At 42.3% G+C, this 16,911-nt stretch overlaps 1 protein-coding gene across 5 annotated transcripts in view; it reads left to right on the top strand.

Moving 5' to 3' along the window:
• SPTBN1 (spectrin beta, non-erythrocytic 1) overlaps positions 1–16,911 on the top strand; it is a 136,251-nt gene that overhangs the window by 79,355 nt on the left and 39,985 nt on the right. For all 5 annotated transcript variants that reach the window (XM_056356902.1, XM_056356901.1, XM_056356900.1 and 2 more), the window contains 10 exons: positions 1,728–1,879; positions 7,409–7,582; positions 8,898–8,989; positions 10,143–10,223; positions 11,030–11,145; positions 12,171–12,283; positions 12,920–13,107; positions 14,208–14,325; positions 15,708–15,866; positions 16,487–16,789. In XM_056356902.1, coding sequence (XP_056212877.1) covers positions 1,728–1,879; positions 7,409–7,582; positions 8,898–8,989; positions 10,143–10,223; positions 11,030–11,145; positions 12,171–12,283; positions 12,920–13,107; positions 14,208–14,325; positions 15,708–15,866; positions 16,487–16,789 — 1,496 coding nt within the window. The remainder of the gene's footprint in view (positions 1–1,727; positions 1,880–7,408; positions 7,583–8,897; positions 8,990–10,142; positions 10,224–11,029; positions 11,146–12,170; positions 12,284–12,919; positions 13,108–14,207; positions 14,326–15,707; positions 15,867–16,486; positions 16,790–16,911) is intronic.

The raw sequence follows: 16,911 nt of genomic DNA, 5'->3' as shown, positions 1-16,911 counted from the left end.
TATCACAGCAATCCTCTGCTTCGTACAGAGTGAGGACAAACAAGACTGATCAAACTGTCAGTTCATTGAAAGCGTATTGATGTTCTATCACAAAACCCACCCTTTACATCTTTCCAAGCCCCATTTTTTTAATTTAACACCTTTAGAGATAGGTAAAAGCTGATGCAAATGAGATAGTTTCAGTGCCTTAGCTTTAGTCACATCCTACCACATGGGTAGCAAGAATAAATTCAGAAGTACATGGGAGGAACTGAAATCTTAGGGTGGGGTTTGTGTAATTGGGCAAATTGTCACTGAAAATGCTGGTCTGCTTTCCCACTCCTTGTGAGATTCCACTGTATGATTTCTTTTCTTACCATCTTTTTTATTTTACTTGTTTCCCAACTTTCTATCCTCTTCGGCCTCAGCTTCTTTATCATTCCTTGTCACCAAGATCAGATTTTTGCTGCTGTCCCCAAGGTCCTGCAGGTGTGGAGGCTCTAACTGGTTATGAGCACACTGGGATTGTGCCCCACCACACTGCGCTGCCAGGAAGGGGGACATCCTTCCTTTTGATGGACAGCATCCACTCAAACCCTGGGTAGTCAGATACACACTCTGCGTTGATCTACACAGTCGTTACAGTTTCTGCGTTTCAAACAACGTGCTCAGACTTCAGAACTGGACACGTTAAATTTTGATTTAGGATTTACCAGTCTTCATGTCCTGTTTCTAAATGTGCCAACAACTTTAAAGAGACCAATGGGAGGCTTAGGTGCTCAGCTGCTTGGGAAAGCAGTCCAAGTATGAGCACCTGTGTTTGGACAGATTCGGTCTGTAGTAGTTCCCAGCTCAGCGAAAGGACTTTTTGCTAAAAAGGAAGGGTTTCATCCAAAGCCCTTGGCAAAAGAATTTAACTGCAAAGATGTATAATATTTTCTGTCTGAGATTTCTCGGCTTGGCAGGTAGCTGTTCAGGAGTTTCTGAGTTAATGTGGACCGTAGTGAGCCTGTGCATTAAGAGAGCTCTCATAGCCAGTACTTTAATGTGTAAACAGTTGTGAAAGACTCTGGGAAGGGAAGGTGGAGAGAGCCTATTTTTATATGGCTTTAAATAAATGCAAGTCTACTTAAAAAATGCAGTTATGGAAAAGTTCATCCTGACATTGTGTAAATACAGTTACAAATGTTGAATCTGTAAATAAATATTGTAATGAGAAGGGGGAAAAGTAAATGGGAAGCCTTGGTTTCTACTCTCTTTTGTACCTATCCTAATCCAAAGTGGCTTCTAGTATTTCAGGGGATCTGTTATGGGATCTATTGTGGATTTGTGTGCTTATTTGAGAGCAGAAGTTGGCCTGTTCTTCCAGTGGTGGAAGATAACTCTTAACGAAATTACTGGACGGCTTGATCCATCCAAAGGGGCTTTTACATTGTAGCTCTATAACAGACCTCTTGACACCTTGAGAAAGCTGCTTATCTGAGCAGCAAGTAAGTCTGCAATCCGTAGTGCAGATTTATTCCATAGGTAGTAAAATGTGTAAAATCAGTAAAATTCCCACTGACATTAGAAAATGTCATAAAATAGGAAGATGGATTTTCAGCGTAAAGTCCCAGTTTCCTCAATGATTGTGCTAAGAAGACAAGCCTTACTTTCATTTAATATTAGACATGTTTGAACATGTTGTTTTCATGTAAGTACATAAACCGTGATTTATTTTGAGTAACACTGTGACGTTTTCCTAACAGATGAACGTGAGGCAGTTCAGAAGAAGACTTTCACAAAGTGGGTTAATTCCCATTTGGCACGCGTATCATGCAGAATTACAGATTTGTACACTGACCTTCGTGATGGAAGGATGCTCATCAAACTTCTGGAAGTTCTTTCAGGAGAGAGACTTGTAAGTGTTTATTAATATTTATTGTGTGGTTTTGTTTTGGTTTTGGGTGGTTTTCTGGTGAATCCTTGGCTCAGCTGAAGTATGGCAAAACTGAATACCGAGCACTGCACATGTCTTTGTCATAGAATCATTTAGGTTGGAAAAGACCTTTTAAGATTGTCAAATCCAACTGTTAGCCCAGCGCGGCCAAGCCCGCCACTAAACCATGTCACTAAGCACTGCATCTACATGTGTTTTTAAACACCTTCAGAGATGGTGACTCCACCACCTCCCTGGGCAGCCTGTTCCAATGCTTGACCACCCTTCTGGTGAAGACATTTTCCCTGATACCCGATCTAAACCTCCCCTGGTGCAACTTGAGGCTGTACCCTCTTGTCCTGTCGCTTGTGATCTGGGAGAAGGGACTGACCCCACCTGCCTGCAAACCCCTTTCACATAGTTATAGAGAACAATAAGGTCCCCCCAGGCTAAACAAACCCAGCTCCCTCAGCTGCTTTTTACATATAAAAGAAAAAAAAAAAATGTCTATTGCTTCAATTGGATGGAGACACCATTAAAATATCTTCCTGTTGGTTTCAGTAGGAATCAAAGGAAGTCTCCTTCAGAGGTTCTTTGCTGGTGAGACACTGAGTGCTTCCAGCAGCTCATTCCCTGCTCCTGAATCTGACAGGCACAGAGCACTAAATGTTCTCCAGCCCCTTAGACCATCTCAGTAATGGAGACTTAGATGGGCTGAGGAACGTTCCTGGGCACTGTGGCCAGCTGGCCCATTTCTGTGCTAGTAAACACAGCCGCCGGATGCAGGTGGCTGTGCGCAGGCTGCACGCCGGCCCGAGGCCTGGAGCATCCCGTTTCCCTTCCCCGGAGCGTGCTGGGGGTTGCAGAGGACAGCTGGTTGGAGAGGGCCAAGCTTGCCCTGGGAAGAAGCATTGCAGCAGTTTTAGCTGTGCTGTCATGGCACCCCACTGCTCGGGAATGCCCCTGGATGTAATTGATTTTACTGGGATAGATAAGGCTTGGATTTTCTTTGGTTAGGGGAATATCTAAAATGAATTCAAATAAATGGGTCAAATACTTTCTTTGGGTATCCTGAGAGAGCCCCCTTGATACCAGCACAAGGGAGTGGTGAGTAAGAAAATCCCTGTTGTGAAAAATGCTGCTGTGTGACAGGAAGGCTGGGTGTCAGGAAATGGCTGGGTATCAGTTTTTCCTTCAGTTCCTTAAATGATGGCTGTGCTCTTAACTACCTGATTTAAAGCAATCTTTTCAAATAAATACGGGTCTTTAGCTAAGACCTAAGGCTGCAAGAGGATGCAACTGTATAATCACTTGTCATCAAGCACTCCTATTAATGGAAGCTCCATGGCTTAAGACTCTGGTTAATGAATTGAACATATGGCCCACAGTGTATTGTCTGTACAGTAAGGCAAGAGAGGGAGCTTTCTAAATGCATCTGTGAGGGTAAGGAAGCTCTAACGTGCATAGAAGTACCCTGTGTGGATGAAGGCATTGTGTGGATGGAGGTAACAAATCTCACTGTTTGTCAACTACTATTTGCTCAAAACATGTTTCTCTCTATGCCAAATCATTTACTTCAGTGAGGTATTTGGTTTGACGTGTTCAGTGCAGGTAGCAGATGTTATTCCTACAGGAATAACTGAGACCAGCCATGCCCCATTATTTGAGGATTCAGAAAGCAACCGTGCCACCTCTGTTTAAATCTTCGTATCTGCCTGCCGAGATCTGACTTTTCAGTGTCAAGTAGCGGTGAAGCTCAGACCAGCCACGTGACTCCTGCTGTGTGGTTCATTTACATTTTTCACTCCTGGTTTTGATAAATGCAAACAGAGCTTACTCAGCTGCTTGGGTGGGGAGGGTGCAGGAGCCACCCGGTGAGAATGCTGGGTCTGCACTTGCATCATCATCTGCGTATCACATTGGCAGCTGCCTGCACCATCACAAATTCTTTCGGTAGCTTCCTTATCTCAGGATGGAGGACAGCAGTCTCTGTTTGAACAGTACATTCCACCACACCTTCCTCTGCAAACAAGGATACAGATAACGCAATGCACTAAACCTTGAGACAATTACACACACCAGAAATATTCCAGGAGGATTGGCACGTAGCATCCACTTGCTGATGTTCTCCAGCCTTTTGAAATCTATTTTAGCTAGTATTTATTAGGTTCTGCCATCTCCATGACACACAAACAAATCTAAAGGCAGCATCTTATACAGAGAGCTTGAAATCAAGACAAGAAACATCAATTGGTAAGAAGGCAATAAACAAATGCAGAAACTAGCCTAGATGTTTTTTGTAATATGCTGTGTTTACCGATGCAGTAAAACAAACAGGAATTGTTTTCTTGCTTTTGAAACTGGGATTCAGATTCTGGAGCTGGAGCCGTATGCCTGTGGATCAGAATCTGGGTTTTAAGATACTAATCAGGAAAGCAGGACTGCTCTTTGCTCTCTTAGGCCTCCAGCCTTATTTGCACAAACCCTGCATTTTTCAAAAGCTGTTGTGATTTCTGATGATGAAAACCCAGAGTCCTTGAAGGTGTGTTGGAGGAACTTAAAATGAGAGCATCCAGTGAGAGCAACATCTACATCTTCCTGTCTTTACTCCGCTTGATTCTTAATCCGTGTTTAGTTGAGACCTTACTACATGAGGTCCTGTGTAGAGCACACTGTTTGGAAAGAAATTGATAGCATGCAATAGTAGCACTGAGCGAAGTGGAAAAGAATCCACGCAGAAAAGACAGTTGTGATTTTTTTTGCACACACTGTTAACCAGCTTCTCCCCAACAGAGAAATACAGCTCAGATTTATTTTCAGCATAAGATTAAGCATTTAGCTCAGTTCCTTCCATAACTATATATAAAGGATTAGGAAATTCTTTGCAATTCCTGGATGCTCAAATGTCAAACCATTTAAGCATATTCTCTGTAGTGAGTTCTGTCACATTTTCTGTTGGAAAAGGGAAGATTTTTGATGTAAAACAAATTTTCCTGATAATGTGCTGTGATAATGTGAAGACTGATTTTAGATAAATACAATAAACGATGGATTCACTGGGCTTTCTTTCCCTCTGGTTAACATCTGGATCCATGTTAGCCCAGTAAATGTGAAAGTTATGTCCCGCTGTGTCTCATCTTGAGGCTGTGCAGGGGAGTGGCAGGTACAGCCACACCTTGTACAAGCCGGACTTGGATGCCTCTTCCTCTTTTTGTTGCAGAATGGTGGGTTGAACTGTATGGCCTGCCTGTGGGGCTGGCCAGGTGGCACTGTCATTCTCGTCTGTGCAGAAGTCTGAAGTGCTTTCTCGGACCGTTAATAAACTGCAGTTTGAACAGCCCTAGATGAAACTGCAAATAAGCTGTTACAGCCCTAATAGGGAATTTCTGACCCAGAAAACACACCTAAGTGCTGGAGCACTAAAAAAATAATGTCAGCCTGCCTCTGCTCTGCAGGGAGCAGTGTCCTGCTCAGGTTTACTCTGTGTGCTCTGCTGCTTCACATACAGCCATTGTGTTAGTGGGAGAAAAAATCCTGCCAATAAGCTGGACTCCTCATCGGGGAGCATGTCTTTGTACAGAATGCGGGTGGGAGCGGGCTGTCTCGGGAACTACATAAAACATCTGTTGTGAAGGGTGTTAGCTCTGCCACCTTGGTGCTGTGGAGATTCTGAGAGCACAAAGTTTTAAAAACCATTTTCTGCCCAGTCACTTGAGGCATTAGAGGCAGCGCAGTTACTGCTCAGGTAGGTGAGGAGGGCTGCGTTAAGGGGGCAGGTTCAGGTCTGCCACTGCTGCTTAGAAATGGCCACAGTCACAGTCAGTCCTGTGTTTTGGGATCATCATCATAAAAGTGAGCACACCTGGTAAAGCTGATCTCAGGCTCTCAGGTGTGGCAATGGGCTGGGCTGAGCTGTCCTGGGCCAGGCAGCTCCTCCACCTTCCCCTGCAGCTGGCTGCTCCCTCTCCCGCCCTGGCAACAGCCTTCCTACCCATATATTGCAAGATTAAATTAAACCTGTGGTCCAATTTACCACACTTCTGGGTGACTGATGGTACCAGCGAAAGGATGGATCCTGCATTGTCCCCACCGATAGCGAGGGACCTCCAGCTGGTTTCAGCCAACCATGTAACTTCATTCGTGCTCCCACTCACGCTACACTAGGGCTCTTCACTCGATACAGGCAGCATTTGGGGCGTATGTGCATAGGGTGTGCGTGCCATTTGTGCCTCTTTGGAGGGACTTTTATACCCAGAAGCGGTGGCAGGTTCCTGATTTTCTCCCTTGTGGGGAGTGGTGGGTTGACTTTCTCCACATCGTTACCCAGCCTCTGGAGGAGAACGGTGCTAACTGCAAGCTGAAGTGAAACTAATGACCTCAGGGGTTTATGTGTCCTGAAGGGCATCTTTCTAGCAAGCATTTATACACTGTTACGCAGGCTGCTGTTTCTAGGGTCCATAATATGGCTGGGGCGGAAAGTCTTCCCCTTGAATGCAGTCTGAGGCAGTGATTTTGACTGAGCTGTTTCCGTGGCCAGTTAATTACATTCACTGCAGAAAACAAGGGAATTATGTCAATTAGTAGCTTGGCTGAGTACCTTTGGTAACATCTTAGTGCGCACTGAACGGGCTATTCAGCTATAGTCCTTGTCTGCAGAACAGAGTTGCTATAATTTTATTTAATTTTTTAGTAGACTTCTACATGCTGTTAATATATTCACAGCTTTTTTTGTTTGCACTGGGCCTTCATAAAATTGTGTTACATTGGTGTGGCTGTTTTTTTATTATTATTGTTTCTACTTTCTTTTCCTATGAAGAAATTGTTTGGAATAAATCTCTGTTATTTTCATACTATTTATCCTACTTCAGCTGACTGAAAAAAAACAATGACATTTCTTTCTCAGGGACTTTTATTGAGTAGCTAACAGTCCAAATCTGAGCTGCCTTTTTGGAGAGTATGTATCTATATTTACAGATGCTCTCTGGAGCATTCATTACCAGTTCCCTCTATTGCGTGCATATACCATATGCCCGTTATCTGTTTGTTGCATATCCTTATCTTTACAGAATCTTCTTTTTAAGTGTTGAAGAACTTGTACTGGAGAAAAAAAGCATCTTGGGAAAATGTAATAGGTGTGGCATGAACCTAACAAAATAATTTATCTGCCAGCTAGTGAATGGATATACTAGACAGAAAAAATGAAGAAAGTAAGCAGGCAAAATACTTTGAAAGGAAAATGGAATGGGTGCCTGGTGTATGCGGTCTAGGATGTTGGCATTTCCACCGTGGTTTTGACACATCCTACCATTGTCCGTGTGTAAATGCGCTGTAAGGTGCAAGGAGTGGTTTTGTTCATTGAATTTGAAGAACAAATGCATACAGTGTTGCTGTCCAGGAGTTGACAATGTGAGGACTCACCTGCCTGGACTGAAGAGTTAGCAAACAACTTTCTGGGTTTTTTCCCTTCCATCTACAGTAATACACGTTTCTGTTCTCCCTTCTGCCTTCTAGCCTAAACCAACCAAAGGAAGGATGCGCATCCATTGCCTGGAGAACGTTGATAAAGCCCTCCAGTTCCTGAAAGAGCAAAGAGTGCACCTAGAGAACATGGGATCTCATGATATAGTGGATGGGAATCACAGGCTGACACTTGGCCTTATTTGGACAATTATCCTGAGATTCCAGGTAAAGATGTATACATACACAGATATACACACATTTGAGTTTTCCATACTTGTTTATAACAAACTTCATTGTGCTTTTTAAGAGTGGAATGCTCCCAGGCCCTCCGAGATGATGGGAGTGGAAAGTGCTTAGTGTCTGGCAGGACATGTTCCAGAGCTAAGGGGAGAAGATAAATCAGTCTTCATGGTGCTGCTGATCTGTAGTGGCAGCCAATGGGAGTTTCCTGTGTGGAGAGTCATATGGTTTTATTTTTAAATTGCTAATAAATACTAAGCTCCAGTCACAGACCTATGTGCTCTTGTAGACCTAGGAGGAAATTCTACCCTTGGCTGCTCTTCACCTCTGTGGTGATTATCGATAACCTGGCTGATTTTGCACTGAAGTGAATTAAGGGTGCCCACAGGAATTGTTTTAGTGCCCCAGCTAAAGGCTGAGATTTCTTGTTTTCCAGCAAATTGCTCGTTGGTCTTTGCCCTCAGTTAAAAAAAGCTGGAAATTCTTTTTGCAGAAAGGGTAATAACTTATATAATAAAAATATCATTTATAATAAATAACATAGTAATAAATATTTAATAAATTTAACATTCTCTTACTTTTGGTGTTGCATGGTTGTTTTCCTAATATGAAAGTGTCTGCCTAACTTTCAGTGACAGCGGTGGAACTCTGCTGAAGCTACAATATTCTTTCTAAAAAGCAGTGAACTATATTAATGAAATAGATATATTTGTCCATATGAAGTAAAAAGTGGTTTCCTTCCCCTCCCCCGACCTTTTTTAAAAAAACCTGGATATAACGGCCTAGACTTGAGAATATATGGTTTTTATACTGCTAAGGGCAAACACTATTTTCTCCAAGCTTGAAGTTCCCATGAATTCAACAAACAAAAAATTGTTTGCTCCCATGAAACTCCTGCTTAGCTTTTGCCTGTGGATCCCCTCAGGAGGACCCCTATGTGCTGCACCCCTCAGCTCCTGGATATTCTCAGCTTCCTGCGGGAGACTTCTCGCAGGGTGGAAACCATAATGCGGTATAGGGCAGGGTTTGCCTTGACAATTGGAGATAAATTTTCTTGTGAAGTTTAAACTGTTTAGTCAATGGACTAAACAAAGAGTAATCCTCCAGTAAAATAAGGGCAGATGAAGCTTTCTTTTGACATGAATGCTCTTAAATGAGGAAGAGTGTTCACCTACTTCCACCCGGCCTGTTATTGTAGATTTGTTACTTATATTCTGATCTAATTTCTTTCATCTTTTCAAAAAAGGCAAACAATGTGTTTTCTCAAGAGAAACACTTAATACTTCTGTGTTAATTTTAGATCCAAGACATCAGTGTTGAAACTGAGGACAACAAGGAGAAGAAATCTGCTAAAGATGCTTTGCTTTTGTGGTGCCAGATGAAGACAGCTGGGTGAGTGTGGATTAAGTCATTATTTCTAAAGCTCTTACAGCATTTTGAGTTTTCATTGAAATAAATTCAAGTGGGCAAACACATATCTCTCCTTAAGTAGATTCAACTAAGAAAGGTGAATTGTTGTTTACAAGTTAGAAAATTCTGAGTTTCTTATATTAATGCTGTGTGATAAACATAACAATCTGATAATTTGTGAACATATAGTAATATACTGACTCTTTTTCATCCTATTCTGAAGAAATAATGATGCCTCAGATGTTTGCAACTGGCTTTTCCCTCTTCCCATATATGTGAAAGTATTTCCAAAATGTCTTTCTCTGACAGTAACCTTCTTGCATAATTAAATATCCATTTGTGGAGATTCAGTATGTTTCCCCCATGAAACCTGGAGGCCCCTGTGATGACTTGGGGCACTTCAGCATTGTTCTAGTGGTACTTCATCATCTTCTTCCAAGAAAACTCTATGGTAGTGGTTTGTGAGCACCCTGAAATTTTTGGAGACTTGCCAAATACCCAGATCACCGAACAAATTAATTTTGCATCTGCCTATCCATTTTGGCACAAAGCTGGCTATCATATGTGCTTTGTTTAAAAGTCAGACAGTGATGAGAGTCAGTCCTTGAAGATGCCTGAGGACAGCAGACAGTTTCAAGGAGAACTTAATGTATCACTGCTCCCGTGGTACCTGTAGCCATCAGAAGAGGTTTTGCTCCTCTCTGTTCCTGCAGTTGGTGCAGCTTCACTCTTGAACTTAATATTTTGAGTACCTGAAAATAATTGTTTGCCAGCAGATGAATCAAGAGCAGGCTTTAGATTTGAAGGGAAACTTCACAGGCTGCAGGTTGGGCAGGAAGTTATAAAACAGTAGCTTCAAGCTTCAAATTACTTTGAAGGACGTTTAGAGCTTTTCTCTGGATTGAATATCAATTACACGGGGTTTATGAGAGTAAGTGAGATGCACTTACCTCTGGTGTCAGTCTGTGACTAGAGAACTGTCATGATGATAGATCGTCGGTCATGGGATGGTAATATCCCACCCTTAGGTTCGCAGTGTACATAGCACTCCTGCAACCAGCTTTCAGTGACAGCGTGCAGAGCTGCAGCAGGGATGCTATATTGATTGTGTTCTCTTTGTTTTGGGTTCTGCCAGTTACCCCAATGTCAACATTCACAACTTTACGACAAGCTGGAGGGATGGGATGGCTTTCAATGCACTAATTCATAAGCACAGGTATGTGTGGGTAAATGTCTTTATGGATTTTGAAAGCTTGGACTGTTGCAATGTGCACTGGGTTTGGCAGTTGCCTTGCAGCTTGATTTTAAAACCTGAAGAGGAGGAAGCTGAAGAATTACTGAGAGTAATTACTGAGAGTTTTACAGCAATCTGCCTTGCTATAGAGCTTTACAGCTCTTGCAGTCACTGTGAGCTCATCTGGGCAACGTTTTCTCACATCACAAGTCAAAACAGGTTGCGTTTAGTTTCAAAAGAATAAATTATATGCGTGATTGTTTTGGTTTGTGACAGACCAGGTTGGAAGAAAACCTGCACTTTACTGAGTGGCCGATGATCGGGTCTGGTTGCCTAGAACTCAGGGGCAGGAGTGGGGAACCATGCATAACAGCAGCCTGGCGGGGAAAGAAATCTCTGCACAGGGATGGCAAAATAGACTGACATAGCTGGGGTTGCTGCTCGTCGGTAAGCTCAGGTGAAGTTACTGGGATGGCTTGCACACTTACATGGGCCTGAGGAGAGATTGTGTGACCGCAACTTTGTTACTTTCTTCTCCAGGGTCACCTTTACTGCTATTAAGCTGTTCTCCGTTTTGTCCCATGGGCTAGGTTCTGCCATGGCACGTGCTAGGCATCACTTCATTCCTTTAATACTGCCACTGAAATACACAGAATCACTGGGCAAGCAAAACCTTGGTAGCGTGAGGGGCCAGGTTTTATGAGGATTGCAGATTTTGGTTCATTTGTTCACTTGAGGGTGCCTGCACTGTGCTTTGAGAAATCTAAAGAATTTTCCATCCTGTCTAGGCCTGATCTGATTGATTTTGACAAGCTGAAGAAATCAAATGCACACTACAATCTGCAGAATGCTTTTAACCTTGCAGAGCAACACCTTGGTCTTACTAAGCTCCTGGACCCCGAGGGTAAGAATTCCTGCAGTGTTTCAGCACTTCAGGGCTGTTTTCTCCCACCCTCCTTGTCGAAAGGTTCAGCTTTGTGATAGCTTTTTGTGTTAAAGAGCAGCTGGATGCTGCTGACTCACCTGGTTGATACAGCCAGAGAGAGGAGGAGAGAATGCAAGGTGTCTCCTGCAGAAGACTGAGCAGTAGGAGCAGAGAGCCCTTAATCCTGTGTTTATTTTCCCCTATCTGACAAGATCAGTGAACTGGCTGTGTATACACCAGGTCATTCCAGTTAGAGGCATCCTTCTGATCTGCTCTGAGAAACACTCTGTGAGCTGGAAGATGAATAATGTGGATTTCAGCAAATAGTTAGCAGCTTATTTCACAGGCTGTCAGTGAGTTTTAGCCTGTGCTTTTGTGAGAGTGCTGTACATGCTCGTGAATTGAAAGGTGTGCTCACAGTGTTAGGACAAGAAACTTTCTTGTCGCAGGGCAAATAGAGGCTATGTGTTTGGGCAAGTTTCTTCTTGCTTGTTTTCCAGTGCCTCAGAATTGCTGCAGGAAAGGAAATTACTTGTTTTCCATCTGTATCTCTCAGAAGATTTGCCTGGACAGACATAATATTAGGTTTGAATTTCTCTTTCCAAATGCTGATACAGAATTGAAGTTCTCAATTAACAGTACTTCTGTCAACGCACATAGACACTAGAGAAGTTAGGTGGCCGTGCACGAGCTGTGGCAAGGTCTGACTGTAAGGCCCAAAGGCCCCTAACCCACAGACACGTGCTTTAACCACAGGCTGCACTAAGGCGAAGGGATAAAGCAGCACTTCTTAGTGACAGAGTTCAATACTGTACAGCACCAAGTAATCCAGAGCCTATCTAAAGCTGTTGAATTTGTTTCTGATTAGGACATAAATCTTAGGAGCTGCACTGCCACTGAACCTATCTCTCTGACTTCTGAATGCATCCTTGTTGCATTATTAGCTTTGTGGTTTTAACCCATGCACCCTCAGTATGCTAAGACACCTCTTGTTTGATTTGCAGATATCAGTGTTGATCATCCCGATGAAAAGTCAATCATCACCTATGTGGTGACATATTACCACTACTTCTCCAAGATGAAGGCTTTAGCTGTTGAAGGAAAACGTATTGGAAAGGTTTGCAAATTGAAATTAGAAATTTTTATAAAGCAGATGAAATCTTTCAGGGGTTTTTTGGGCGGTGGTTTTTTTTTCCCCCTCTTGGGTATTAGTTTTTAAGAATCCGCTATATGGTAGGTTTTACTTCTTTTCTTGAATGTGTTTAAATATTTCCAGACAACTGTGAGGAGTAATTTCCAGGTGCCTGTATTAGAAAACATTTGGCCAGTGTTTTATTTTTGCTTGTTACTTTGGCATCATTGCTGCTTGCTTTTCCTTTCTCATTAACTGCTCTTCATCCTCTGGGTCCTCTGTCTCTTCTGGAGCCCAGAAAAGTCCCTCATTTAAAAAAATGTGCAGTCATTCTCTGCCCTTTGGCAAAGTTGCCCCCATCTTTACAGCTGGCAGACTGAACATGAATCCTTTTGTAAGCCTCAGCTCTGCCCCCCTATTGCCGTGGGATCATGGGAATTCACTGCTGAAAAATGCAAAGCCCTCATTCCTCAGGGATCCCAGCCCCTGTGGCGCTCGGGAGTGAGTGGTCTGATTCATAAGTCAAGTCTCCCAACAGTTTCTTTTCTGTTGCTTGTTGGATTTAAATGACTGAAGAGTACTGCCTTTGTTACTCATGTTATGTTGTGCTGCTTGTTGCAGGTGCTTGACAATGCCATTGAAACGGAGAAAATGATTGAAAAATACGAATCGCTGGCTTCTGACCTTCTTGAGTGGATTGAGCAAACCATTATCATTCTCAACAATCGCAAATTTGCCAACTCACTAGTTGGTGTGCAACAGCAGCTGCAGGCATTCAACACTTACCGTACAGTAGAGAAACCACCCAAGTAATTTTAATCTTAGCTTAAACCAACAGTGGTCTTGTTTTGTTTAGTCAGTCATTGATTTTCTTAAAAACAAACACATCCAAGTAATTTTAATCTTGGCTTAAGAATTTATTTTTCTGAACAAACCCAGATATATTTCTAATTGGCACTCATCCTTTTTACTCGGGGCCCGTTTGCTTTATGTTATTCAATGTGCAGATAACAACAACAACAAGTGTGTCGCCTGCAGGATCTCAGAGTCATCCTTTTTTACTCGGGGCCCGTTTGCTTTATGTTATTCAATGTGCAGATAACAACAACAACAACAAGTGTGTCGCCTGCAGGATCTCAGAGTCCTGGAAGCTGCCACTTCACTGAGATGCCTGTCTTATGAGTGGTAATAGCATACCATGCTAGCATAGTAATGTCACCGGTCATGCTTGCTAGCAGTGTATAATACCAATACTATTGCTGCTATTAAAAGAACCTTACTGCTTATCCAAAATCAAGAGGAAGTGTGTCTGGCTTTGTAAAACACAGCTATGCTTACTAAAACTGATATAGCCAAGACTGGGCAACTTATTTCTGGAAAGTTTCTTTAACATTGTGATATCAGATCTGTTTATTATTTTTAGTATAAGTTCTAGTGGATAATAATCAAAATCTAAAACATTATGGAGTATCCAGACATCTTCTAGAATTGCAGACTATTCCCTAATGCCTATGGAGTTTATTTCCCAGGCATACGACTCAGGGAAAACAGTGGGAAGAGTTTATTGACTACAGTGGGCTTTAAATAAAACTTCCATTTCTTGTGTTGATAGAGTAAACTAGGACAACACATGTAGTAGAACAAAAAAAATGCAGTCTTCTGTCCCCCAGGGGGGGTTTAAATCTAAACACACAAACAGCTGACTTCTGTGAAGTTTCATTTGCTGTTTGACCCAACTGGTTCCAGGGGACGTGTGGGCTATTTCAATTGCTTCCAGCTTTCACACAAGATAAAGGTGTTTATCTGAATGCTCCATGCATAATGTCAATATTTTAAGGAAGTCTTTATTATACTTCAGTAGCAATGAAAGCTTTATTGTAACTCTGTTCTTTTGCAAAATTTCATTTAGATTTACAGAAAAAGGAAACCTAGAAGTGCTGCTTTTTACCATCCAAAGCAAAATGAGAGCAAACAATCAGAAAGTGTACATGCCAAGGGAGGGCAAACTCATCTCTGACATTAACAAGGTAAACTAAGCCAGCTCCTCCTGTGCAACTCAGGATTTTGTTGTTTTCTTTCAGTCTCTCTCTTGGCATGCTGGGAATAAACATCTTTGCTATCTCCAGCCTTGATGTGGGAAACCATAAGGGGTGGGTGAGTTGGGGTGACCTTTTCTTACAGGTGGCACTAACTGTTCTGAACCAAGTCCCTGGGTATCCTCAGCATCCGTCAGATCTTCTGCACTAGAAAAATGCTCAGTCATTCTGGTTATGGGTCTAGTCACCCTGCCTTGCTCCTCAGCAGTCCTGGCTATTAGAGTTAATTGACAGAAAGCAGCACCATATCTAGGGTACAGTAGCCCTCTCATCCCACTGCCCGCAGTGTGGGAGAGTGAAGGAGGCACCATGACTGATCTTGTGGGTTCCCGCTCGGGGTTTATGCAGCCATTTTTTGTGCTGGTGCAGCTGGCAGAACAGCAGCAGAGCTGACAAGCTCTCTCAAGGATAACAAACAACTCAAAACTGTGAGCTTTCCTCGTTTGTGTTTGATCATGCTTGGCATTCCCAGAGCAGCTGTCGTGGGTGTCTGTGGCCTCGGTCTGCATCCTAGAGAGTAGTAAACTGCACAGCTCTCATGTTTGCATTAACCCCCTGTGCCTGTGAATGCCTGAAATACTTGGGTTTCAGGCAGTTTCGTATCTGTTAGGATTTAGAAGAATTTAGGGTAGTTTGTGTTTAATTGTGGGTATTTTTGTTGTCTGTAAGAAGATCTGAAAGGTGATTAGCTGGCTTTCAGCATGCTGCTTAAGACTTTTATTTTTGTAATACTGATGTCATGCATGTGAATGGCTTTTGACTTTGGGGGAAAAAAGGATTGGTATGCACCAAAAGTAACCAAATTCTGCAGTTTTTTTCTTTTCCAAAGTGGATGTAATGAAGAACAACAGTTGTATGTTGATTTTAGAGGTGAGAAGGGCATGAATCTGTAATTCTTGTTTCCTAAAGGAGGAGGATAGAATCTGCTTATTTGGGAGCAGCACTCAAAAAAAATTTTTTTTGTTTTTAAATTAATCAAATGTTCAAGCCAGGTGGTTTGCTTAGGCTTTGTGGGAGACAAAAAACAAATCAACTTGAGAAAATGCATCTGACATAAACAAGTCTTATACTCCTTGCTCAGAAAATGAATGAATGGATTGAGAACAAATTTGAAGCCACACGCTTATATTGGTAAACAAGGTGTAAGGTCAGCCAGTGCAAACCAGATTTATTGGCATATAAATAAATAAGCTGGTTCTGTGAAACCTGGCTGTAGTGACTTCAGTCCTGATTTCATGCAAAAACATGTGATTTATCATAATCCTGTAAGAATGTGTGTTTAGAAGACCCATGTTTTTTCTCCACATCTTCAGGCCTGGGAAAGACTGGAAAAAGCTGAACATGAAAGAGAACTGGCACTGCGAAATGAGCTCATCAGACAAGAGAAACTGGAACAACTTGCACGCAGATTTGATCGCAAGGCAGCTATGAGAGAAACTTGGCTGAGTGAAAATCAACGTCTCGTTTCTCAGGTGCTGCTTTCAGAAATTGTCTGCATGACTAAAATTGTTCCCATGAGTAATTATAGGCTACAGTTCTTGCACAGAGAACATTTACTCCCCTGTGCCTCCTATTTTAGTGAATTTATGTATATTTGTATTTATTGTATGTGTGTGCAAATATATATTTAGTGTATATCTACTGCATGTCCTATCTTTAATGCATTTGGGTTATACCTTCCTTGAATCTATTAGTCTGTATTCAGAAGATATTGATGTGGAAATAGCCACCCACAGTCAATATCTTCTTTATCTGAATATTTTGGTCAATTCAGTGGAATTAGCGGAGGAATTAATTTTATTTTCTAATAATAGAGATAACTTAAAAGAAATCCAAAGCCCCAGCCTAATCCTGGTGGCCACCATGATTTTTTCCCCAAAGGCAGTAAACAGTATCTCTGGTTTTATCAGTGGTTGTCTGAGTGATTATTAGTGGTTATCAGAAGTGTCTCTTATTCTATTAAGGAAGACTTTTCAGAGCATTTTGAGATCCCAAATTTGCTAACAAGTGTATGCTGTGCAATCAGAGATCAGGAGCAGTAGGTCTTTTCTCCTCAGCAGCCATTACTGAAGAAGCGTCTCTTTCTTTACAGGATAATTTTGGCTTTGACCTTCCAGCGGTAGAGGCTGCAACAAAGAAGCATGAGGCCATTGAAACGGACATTGCAGCATACGAAGAACGAGTCCAGGCCGTGGTTGCGGTTGCAAAGGAGCTTGAGACTGAAAATTACCACGATATCAAACGCATTACTGCGAGAAAGGACAACGTTATACGCCTATGGGAGTATCTCCTGGAGTTGCTCAGGGCACGGAGACAGCGGCTGGAGATGAATCTTGGTCTGCAAAAGATTTTCCAGGAAATGCTGTACATTATGGACTGGATGGATGAGATGAAGGTAAGTGTTAGCCATTTCAGAACGTAGACCAAACGTCTGGAGAGGAGTAGATGTCCTTTTTTGTAAATCTTTTTAAGATTCATTTTGCCCATCTGGTTTAATGGACAAATGCAGAAGATCCA

The sequence above is a fragment of the Falco biarmicus genome, chromosome 12, assembly GCF_023638135.1.
Source record: "Falco biarmicus isolate bFalBia1 chromosome 12, bFalBia1.pri, whole genome shotgun sequence".
In the NCBI taxonomy this organism is placed as follows: Eukaryota; Metazoa; Chordata; class Aves; order Falconiformes; family Falconidae; genus Falco; species Falco biarmicus.
Note: the sequence above shows the minus strand (reverse complement) of the source record. Positions and strands in the feature narration are given on the sequence as shown.